The following is a 10,053-nucleotide window of genomic DNA, read 5'->3' as shown; positions in this document are numbered from 1 at the left end:
AGTCACGTGACCAACTGTAACCATGGCGACCGCTGCTAGAGCTGCCAGGAGAGGCTGAAAGACTCAGGATGTGAAGGCTGTTCCATCCTCACTGCCTCCATGATGGCTGCTGGAGGAGGTCATGAAGAGATAAATACTGCTTCACTTCGTTTTCTAGAGGTGTTTCCTACATTGTGTGTGTGTAATGTGTGTGTATATATACATATATATATATATATATATATATATATATATATATATATATATATATATATATATATATATATGTATATATACACACACACACATTTTTTTATTTCCTCCAGAAACGTACTCAATGGGATTAATCCAAATATTTTATTGGTATCGTTTAAATAAAACAATAGTACAGAAAAAGATATATAAATATTATAATACTGAAATAAAAAAAAGGAAAAGACTGGCTACAACATAGGGCAAATCCTACAAAACTCATCTGCACCCTGTATATATCCTTCTTGAATATAAAAAGCAAACACTAATACCCCACATCAACTCACACATGGGAAACTGGAACTATCAAAGACATTTGTAGTGGTCTATTCAACATTCAAGAAATACTAAAAATCACAATATTGAAATTAAACAAAAACTGTTTTTCACAGCTCTATGGCTGGCTTTGTGCATAAAAATCTCACTAGCACATAGAGCTTTACAAACTAGGACAAGTACAAAAGTTTCTCAAACAGTTCACACACAAATGTGAACATGCATCTGCAAACACATACATACACCTTAGATTTGACACATACAACGTGATGGAAATGAGCATGCCAGATCAGACAGAGTGCCACCCAGGTCGTGATAATCATGCCACAGAGAGAATCAGCATGCCGTCAAGATTGCAAATACAGTAAGATCTCTTCAGTGGATTAACGTTTTTGAACCAACCTAAATTACATCTGACTGATACTGAAACAGGAGGTATGTGGTGCAAAGAGAGTAGATGCAAGGCTTTTGTGTTGTTCCAACAGGCATTGTGTGTTGACAGGCCTTGACTATGGTGGATGCTTTGGTAACATACATAGTGGTATTGTTAAGGTATACATTATAAGCGTTACAAAATAAAAATGCGGAGCTTTTATCAAAAAAAGGCTTTCTCCTTCATTAGAATACATACATTTTCTATTGCAGTAAGATTATAGGTGCAGAGCGTGAACATTTTCGGGATGCTTTTTCCCAGTGAAATGAGTGCCGCTGTTTTTTTTGTTTTTTTTCAGAGCTACATTGAAGCAAAAGAAAAGAAAAAAAATCTGTTTACATAAGCCCCCTATAGACTTCTGGATTTAAACAAAATTGTTCAGCGAACCTCGTAAAATGAGGCAATAAAAACACAGGCATCTGGGTCAAAACTTCAGTAAGGTCTGGCAGATAAAGAACAGATGACCTGTAGTTGGAAATTTTGGCATATCAAACCCTGGCAACAGAAATAAGAGAGGGACCCTCATACAGCTGATGAAAGAAAATTCCTCCAAAAGGTGGTTTAGGTATGGCTGAAGGACAGCTGAAGAGCAGCAGTTGGAAATCTGAGTGATTCTGATAGGTGCTAAATCAGGCTACCGAGGCAACTTTGTCACAATTGCTGGTGTACTGGACTTCTGGTCTGTCGTCCTCAGAGTGCTTCCTGTTCCAGCAGGGAAGGGTGAGCAGAGTCAGTATGGACGCTCCCACCAACACGCAGCTCCCACTAAAGTAAAATGCCAAGTCGTATGACTGTGTCCAGTCAAAGAACCACCCTAGAAAGTGATGACAAGACAAGAACAGACATGAGCACAGTCAGCAAGGCTTCCTGCCAGATAAGGCAGACAGCTAAAAAAAACGGACAAGTTGGCCCCGACTGAAGGCAACATTGCTCTACCTGCCTGCCTGATGCAGCACTTTCTTTTTTATGATTCTGATAACCTGGCCTTATGACTGAGTTTACATAAACACAAACTGAACAAAAACAAGCTTCTTACCTACGACAGGGGGTCCAAGCATGATCCCAAATCCCCCGAAGAACATGAGGATGCCGTGGGCTTGTGTCAGTCTGTCCAAGCCAACGATTTTAGTGGTGATGTAGGAGGTGAGAGACCAGTTTCCAGAGAAGAAACCCAAGACAGCTGTCAGGACCTGCAGTCCCACATAAGTTTTTGTAACAGGTATAAGGCACAGTGCCAAACCTCCTGCATACATTGTGAAGGCATACAGATAGATGCCGTTAATCCACCTGATGTCCACCAGGACACCCAGGGCTAGTTTACCTATGCATGTGGCAATGGCCCCTATAGATACAAGAGGAATAACACTAACTTCTTCAATAAGTCCTGCACTTTGTGCCACATCTTCAATAAAGAGCACTGGTGGGAATGCACCCAGACTGAACAGGAAGATAGCAATGCAGAAAGCCACCATGACCTGGTCCTGCAGGATCTCATGCATGGAGTGCAAGTACATGGAGTAGTTCTTCTGCTTCTTTTTGATTATTTTTGTGATGGCTAACCCAGCCACCCAACCTTTCTTCTTCTCTGTCTGAATAGACAAGTCCTTGCCATCGATGGTGATGAGCAACTCTTTCACTGCGAGTGTTTTCTCTGGAGTAGTTGCTGATGAACCGGTTGTGATTGTCAGGTCATCCAGCGCTGGCTTCGCAAAAAGCTGCTCTTCTGTGTTGCGCTCCAGGGCGGCCTTCTGTTTGAGGTAGTATTTTGGCATTTCAAGGGGCCTCATGAAGCCGGCACAGGCCATGAGGTTTAGTGCAATCGCTCCAATGATAAGCAAGCAGCCATCCAGGCCGAACAACACGATCAGCTCATTTTGGGCAGTGGCGTAGATGAATGCTCCGACACTTGTACCTGAATAAGCAGAGATGACAAAAATTCAGTGTTTTTGCAATAAAATCTTTAAAGTTTTCACCAAAATAGAAGTTTTGAATTGCTAAAAGACTGACTTTAACTTTAAAAATAAATTTTGGCTGCAAGTCTAACCACATATTTGTATGGATCTGTCTAATAAACCTTTTTAATTTAAAATCATTAATTTCCAAACATTATCACCGAGGGTTAAATTCCACATAAAGTCCACTTGTCTACCTAAAACACTATTCTGTCTCAGCTACACTATGGATGTTTACATCAGCTTCCTACATCAGTGGCTCATACATGAAAGACATGAGCAAATGGGGTAGTACCTGTGGTGACAATGCCGAGGGCGAGGCCACGTCTCTTGTCAAAATACTGGCAGGTGATTGTCAATGTGGCTGAGAATACAAGACCGCAGCCCAGACCTGAGGAAAGACAGAACATTTTAGGTGAGATTGGGGGCAATGGGTACAAACATTTCATATTTTTAGTAGATGTCACAGCATGATATAATCTGCTAACTGTTTCATTTATTTCAGCAAATGAATGCACTATAGACCGCATCTATATGTTTATAGGGCATGCTGTATCAGCTTTTTTTACCCAGCTTACTTATTACTTACTCGGAAACATAAGAGGAGAAGTAAACAAGTGACGTATGCTTGCTCAGCCAATGTCAGCTATCTAATGACATCTCTTAAAATAAATCGTGTCTACAAATAAACATACCCTCCCCACTTCAGTACTCCCTGCAGGAGAACATAGCACAAAGGCTTAAGCATGGCTAGACTGTCATTTGATATGGAGTAACAGGTGATGTTGGACTCGTGCGTAAACACTGATGAGGGTAAAATGACAGTAAAGGCTGAAATGGGAATGAGGCTCCATCATAATGTTATTTTTCTGTCAACAATCCAGAAAATAATATGGTACAAACTGTCCAACCATATATATCCCCTGTATATCTTGTCAAAGTACTTTTATTGGTAATGTTATTCATTAACTGGTAATTGAGGGTATAGCCAACCAATATTGTTACATAATTTACTTCACACATTCTTCAAGTAATTATGCAATGATTTATGGACTTTGCAAACGTTTGCAGTGTAAGAGGAGTAGTTGACCAGAGCCATGTCATGCATACATTTTATTGTTTTGCAACAAGATCCAAGGCCACAACTGTCTTTTTGCCATCCAATTAAATTAGGTATTTGGGCTGTTTATGTCTATGGTAGAGTAAGTATATAGTGTTTATGTGTACATATGAAATGATAAAGTTAGTTGTACTCTAGTATTGTCATTAAGTAGTTCCTTACCAACTACAATCCCATAGGAAAAGATGAGGAACTGAACGTTAGGAGCAAAGGCACTGAGCATCAGGCCCCCCGCCACCATAACGCCACTGAAGATGGTCACAGGGCGAGCCCCGAAGTTATCCACGCACGCACTGCAGATGGGACCTGAGGACCAAGACGTGGACAGAAAGACAGGCAAAAGAAAATATTCAGAAAAAGATATACACAGAAAAAGTTTGTGTCAAAGGGACAATAAATAGCAAGCAATCAAAGGACATATATGCTGATTTATTTGCTGTGTTCTTAATAATAATAATAACGTTTTTGTGTGAAAAAAAACAGAACAAAACAAAAAAAAAAAAAAAAAAACAGACCACATCTGACCACGACCCTGCCATATGACATTAAGTTCATACTGCCGACCTGTCAGAGGTGTCGTCACATTCCTCAAAAAGGGTCTCAGATATTTTAGAGAATCATTGTAGCTAAACCCAAGCTTCGATAAATTTCAATCGTAACAGGTTTTATGCCTCAATGTGAACTAATTCCTCTCTAAGTGACAGTCTCTATGTCTTTACTACAGGACTGGGTGCAATTTGTGATTTTTAAGACCAAATCTTTCCGTTTTGTGACTCCCACTGAATCCTCCCCTATCCTGAAGCTGCTTGAATCATGCATCATATGCTCTTTACTGGTTCCCTCCCCTTCAAGACCCTGCTACTGATTCCTCCCCTTGTAACTAGGAGGAAGAGGAGGAGGGGTTGGGGGGAGGCGGGTGTTTGGCTGGAATTGCAGCGCTGCAGCAAGCTGACATCAGAGACACGTGTCATGGACTTTTTCTATGCCTTAGGCCAAGTCGGTTTGGTTTTGATTTTCACTCCTACTGAGAGAAACAAGAAGTTCGGAGCTAGGCTGACACGTGAGCTCCGCCTGAGACAGAAATGTCAGCTGAAACCGTATCCGTCACTGGTCTTGTAAGGTCAAGCTTTCTCAGTATTTCTTTCTGTTGTTGCACGAGTTTAAGCACGAGATGGAAGGCAATCCTCAAATCTCTGCTTTCTCTATCTTTTTCTTCATCTCGCCTCTATTGTATTCTGTCAGTGGTAAGATTAAATGAATTATCCTACATTCACAAAAAGGATGACTTGCATTTACTTCACTCTCGTGCAAAAATCAATAAAAGCAACACTAAGGATTTGGGAAACACTAAGTAGCTGTGTACTTGTTATCCCTTTCTCACAATCTGTTGATTTATTGCAGTACGCATTTTTTTCTAAATTGCTTTTGGATAGTTTTATTGCTCATTTAGCCACTGTTCAGACTTTGAAAAAGTGTTGTCTCTTTTCCGTTATTTGTGGCATGATGCAGGGTAATGGCAGGTCAACATGTTTAAAGGTCAGAACAGTTCTATCTTGAACTCTATGTTCAAATATTACCTCTGCTTTAGGAACACATCAACAAAGTATTTGTTATCATGGTAGTAGTACCAATGTACTCTTCAGCATTAAAATGTGATTACTGAAATAATATGGAACACAATTTCTTTAAGATTGCATACATGTTTTGGTCTTCATCTGAACTGTATACATTTATTACATTATGATAACATCTCTTACTCACTTGCTATCAATCCCACTCCTGCCACCAGAGAGCCCACCCAGGCGGTCATGCCCTTCCCTTCCTGAAAGGTGTGCAGCCACTCAGGGTACAGGACGCCCACCGACTGGGGTGACCCGTAAGCCAGGAGCTGGGCCATGAAGGAAGCTGCCACAATTGCCCATCCCCAGCCTCCATCCAGAACTTTAGCAGATGAAACCATGGTTGCTGATGTTATTGGTGGCCACTGGGATCTGCTGCAGCTTCAACAGGAGAGGGCTTCCTGGGGGGGAACAAAAAAGGGGAAATGAAAACAATAGTTGCAAACTTAAAAAAGCAAAATCATCCAACAAAATGATGCGAAACACAAGTATAATCCCTTGAAATGCCTCCAAAGGGTATACTTACTACTTGAGCCTGGATGGCGGGGAGGACTGCTGCAACACCTGGCCTGAACAACCAGGCAGGAGACCTGTGTGAGGTCCGAGGCTCAGGGTAACTGCAACTTACAGGGTCAGCTGCCCTATTTGTTCCTTTCTCTCTAACCACACCTTGGAGGAGGAGAGATTGAGGCAGCCTTCACTACAAGGTTGCCCCCCTTCCAACCTTTAACCTTGTCTTTTTCATGATCCAACTTGTGATATGCCAATAAAAGACACTTAACTGTGCTGACCTCAAGTTTTTCCAAACAAGCTTTCTGTAATAATTTGCAGCCTGTGGCAGCTCCGCTCATCCCCCCCCACACCAGCATGAATCACAGTGAATAAAAGTTGATTCACAGCTCCTGAGATTTGTACATTGGTTTACTTTAAACTGCATGTTGACATTATAGCCAACTAGGTGTGGTATTGTTTTTTTTTTTTTTGTACTAAATTCTGACACACTCAAGAAAAAATCAAAATGGCCTTATAGGCTATGTGGCAAAATTCAATGTATTTCATAGCAATACATTGTTGCGTCTTTGTTTGCAAAATAACACAAACATTGTGCTGTCATTTCACTAGTAAATAAGCCCGCATGCGGCACTCACCTCAGCATCTAGCAGCAGAGCGAGCCTGCGGAGCTGACAACTTTCCATGAAGGATGAAAATGTCTTCTAACACAATATTTGCGAATGACAACAACAGAAACAGTGTTTTTTCCCCCGTGCTGCTGTGTGCAGGGTCTGTGTGATGGTGGCGGTGTGCATCAGCAGCGCTCTCTGAGCATCCGTTTCCCAGCGCTTTGTAGCCACAGTTAAAACCGGTTCAAAGCTGTTCTCGCTGGTCCAGCTGACGCGCAGACGGGGGAAGAGGAGCGCAGCTTCCTCCTGCAGCTCTGAGCTCAGCACACAAGCACTCTTTCCGCTCACACTTAGCGGTATTTTGGTGGTTTTTTCCCCCCCTTCACGTCCTCTGTCGACTTAAGGCTGAATTATGGTTCAGCGTTAAATCGACGCAGAGCCTACGCCGTACGGATACGGCGTAGGTTACGCGGCGACGCGCACCGTACGCCATAGGCTCTGCGTTGGTGTAGCGCGGAACCATAAATCAAGCCTTTAACTCAATGTATCTTATCAGAAAACAGTAAGTAGTTGAAAGCCAAGCGTGCCCGTTAATTTCTCTTCTATTTCTCTGAACAGCTTGACATATAAAGTAACAACTTAAGGGGGGAAAAAAGAGCCCACTCTCAAACTAGTGTGTTGGTATAGTAACATTGGTAATATTGCCAACAGTCCGGTCTGAACCGGTTGTTGGATGGTAATAACATCCCTCTGCAGCAGCAGCAGCAGCAGGGCGACTGCCCACAGACACCTCTCTGCTGAGGCAAGACTGCAGGATAACATGTACAAAACTTTTGATTAAAGTCACTATCGATGTCCCTATCTCTCATGATAACCTAAATATCAGGTACAATGCTTGTCTGGCCGTTAAAAGATAACAAAAAAAGATAAGCGCAGTGTGAAACATGATGTAACACCTGGACATAGCCTGGTATTATTATCTTGTAACTACTGAAATGGGTAAATCCAAGATATTAGATCCCACAGAGTTTATGCATTGTCAGTTAATGAAATTAATATAATATTTCAGTGGCCTATGATCAGAGGTGGACAGAGTACTCGACCCCAGTACTTGAGTAAGAGTACAAATACTACTGGTCAAAATGTACTCCGTTACAAGTAAAAGTAGCTCAGTCAAAATATTATTCGAGTAAGAGTAGAAAAGTACTTGCTTTTAAAGGTACTTAAGTATCCAAAAGTAAATGCTTTTAAATTTACTTTAAGTAAAAGTAAGAGTAAAAGTAAATTTCTTATTTTCCACATCAGTAAATTAGTATATTTTTTCTAAATTAATTTAAGGATATTTTAACTCTTGTTTCTGAGAATTAACTCTTTGAAACCAGCTGCTTTTAGAACCACAATGTTATATAAAACCTGAAGAAGAAAAAAGAGCAGACCTGAAAGTAACGAGTACTTTTCAGCCTTCCTAGAAATTTACTCGAGTAAAAGTAAAAATATTTGTCTTAGAAATGTATTCAAGTAAGAGTAATAAGTACCAAAGAAATCTAATACTCAAGTAAAGTACAAATCCTCTGGATGTGTACTTAAGTACAGTACTCAAGTAAATTTACTCTGTTACTGTCCACCACTGCCTATGATACATGTAACTCGCCCCAAAAGCACATATACGCACCTGGAAATGTTTAAGTGAGAAAGGCTACTAATAAATAAATAAAATAATGGATGGGTAAAGGAAATACTTAAATTAATCATTTCTTTCCCATTTGTCAGTGAGTCATACTGGATGGTGTGACAACAAGAAGAAAGTTCATTGACACACTGCAAGAAAATCATAAAGCCATATCAGCGGTGTGATTGTCCCTGTTCTCATAACCTGAGGTCAGACACGAACCAGGTCAGGCTCTGCAGTATAATGCGGGACTGAAAAAAGTGATGGAGAAAGAATTTATGGAAAAGTGGACTTGAAAGATGAGAGGCGTTGGAGAGGCAGAGTAGAATGTGGGAGTGATCAAAGAAAAGAAACAAAGAGGTTTTCACACCAAGTGAAGATAAAATTCTTCACAAACTTTGCTTTTTTTTTTTTATTCCCCCCATAAATGAGATGTGCTGCCAGGAAGGGCGTTACTTTAAGGACTTAGACTTCATAATCTCCCACTGCCTGAAAAATAAGTGGGAAAAAAAGAACAAGGGAAGTGGATTTAATTGTACTCTACATTGGCATGACTCTGACAGGCTGCTCCAGACCAGTTTCAACTAGATATATTGTGCACGTGGGAGGCGGTGTGTAAGAATCTGATGGTGTTTGGGTGATGGATTATTAACTGAATGCTGGAATGAATGTTAAGTCTTTGTTTTTCTCTTCTTTTTTCTACATCATCAAATGTGGGGAAATGAAGTGTAAACCTCAGTGTCCCCACATTAAGATTGCCCCCTCACGACGTAGAAAAGTACACTTCCAAGCTACCGTAGCAATAACGGAAGCTTTGATGATGTTCTGATACAAAAAGTATTTGGAAGCTAAATATATACGTGTGGCTGTTGACCTGAATAATTACTGGCCTAGAAAACTGTAAAGCTCTAGGTTAATGATACTGTTAATTGGCACGTTTGTTGCATGAGGTTTAAATTATAGTAAAGCTTTAACTTAAAACTGTTTTGTTTTTGACATTCCACTTAATAGTATACAGTTGTTTATCATTATGAATAATGTTGAACTGACCCACTAGGAAAGACTGGGTTGTGAAAGCGAGCATAAGTACTGTACCCTTATGTTTTGACCTTAAAACATACAATTTCAGGATAAGTCATTCTGATAAGTCAGCATAATATGCTTCCTTTAAACCTTGTACAGTGAAGATGTATGAGAATTGTGTAAGTGTGTGTAAGTGTGAGTGTGTGTTGGGGGGGTCAAACTGCTTATCAGAAGATGTTAGAAAGTATGAACTCCTCCTGAACTCAGTCACACACACCTTCACCTCTGCTACAACTGGCCTACATTTTATTTTGCACTTTATATGCCATTAACCTTTTATTTCATGTTTATTTTAATATTAATGGGCTTTTATTGTCCGAGTGGAAGTGTAGTTGTTTTTAATGTTTTGATGACCTGCTGGACAGTTGAATTCCCTTTGGGGATGAATAAAGTTCTATGCATAAAAAAAAAATTCCTTTTAGATCAAACAAATCGATGAAAAGATCAAACTTTTTTTTTTTTTTTTTTTTTTAAAAGGTGAAAAAAATAAAATTAACCTGGTGTTGCCTGTTCTACTTTGTTTAGCTTATGCACATTCCCAGCAGTTGT

The 10,053-nt window shown here is 40.2% G+C and overlaps 1 protein-coding gene across 2 annotated transcripts; it reads right to left on the bottom strand.

Moving 5' to 3' along the window:
* Nucleotides 1-321: 321 nt before the first annotated feature.
* LOC133463705 (monocarboxylate transporter 9-like) lies at nt 322-7,017 on the bottom strand. 2 transcript variants are annotated; one of them, XM_061745393.1, is made up of 6 exons: nt 6,780-7,017; nt 5,774-6,032; nt 4,175-4,318; nt 3,188-3,283; nt 1,977-2,852; nt 322-1,754 (listed from the first exon to the last, which is right to left on the bottom strand). In XM_061745393.1, exons 2-6 carry the CDS (start codon nt 5,970-5,972, stop codon nt 1,570-1,572), a joined length of 1,500 nt encoding a protein of 499 aa, XP_061601377.1. In that variant the 5' UTR covers nt 5,973-6,032; nt 6,780-7,017; the 3' UTR covers nt 322-1,569. The 2 variants fall into 2 exon arrangements, with proteins under 2 accessions (XP_061601377.1, XP_061601376.1); XM_061745392.1 differs by lacking the exon at nt 6,780-7,017 and adding an exon at nt 6,158-6,729.
* Between the last annotated feature and the right edge of the window lie 3,036 nt (nt 7,018-10,053).

This window comes from Cololabis saira, chromosome 17 (genome assembly GCF_033807715.1).
Source record: "Cololabis saira isolate AMF1-May2022 chromosome 17, fColSai1.1, whole genome shotgun sequence".
Lineage (NCBI taxonomy): Eukaryota > Metazoa > Chordata > Actinopteri > Beloniformes > Belonidae > Cololabis > Cololabis saira.
This window is presented reverse-complemented; position numbering and strand designations above follow the sequence as displayed.

Bases quoted from the DNA above. Each gene is read 5' to 3' on its own strand.
- LOC133463705 (XM_061745393.1), bottom strand. From the start codon at position 5,972: ATGGTTTCATCTGCTAAAGTTCTGGATGGAGGCTGGGGATGGGCAATT. The intron at 4,319-5,773 runs GTGAGTAAGAGA...CTTGGTCCTCAG, and splicing joins AGGAGTGGGATTGATAGCAA to GTCCCATCTGCAGTGCGTGC. The intron at 2,853-3,187 runs GTACTACCCCAT...CTGCTTATTCAG, and splicing joins CCTCGGCATTGTCACCACAG to GTACAAGTGTCGGAGCATTC.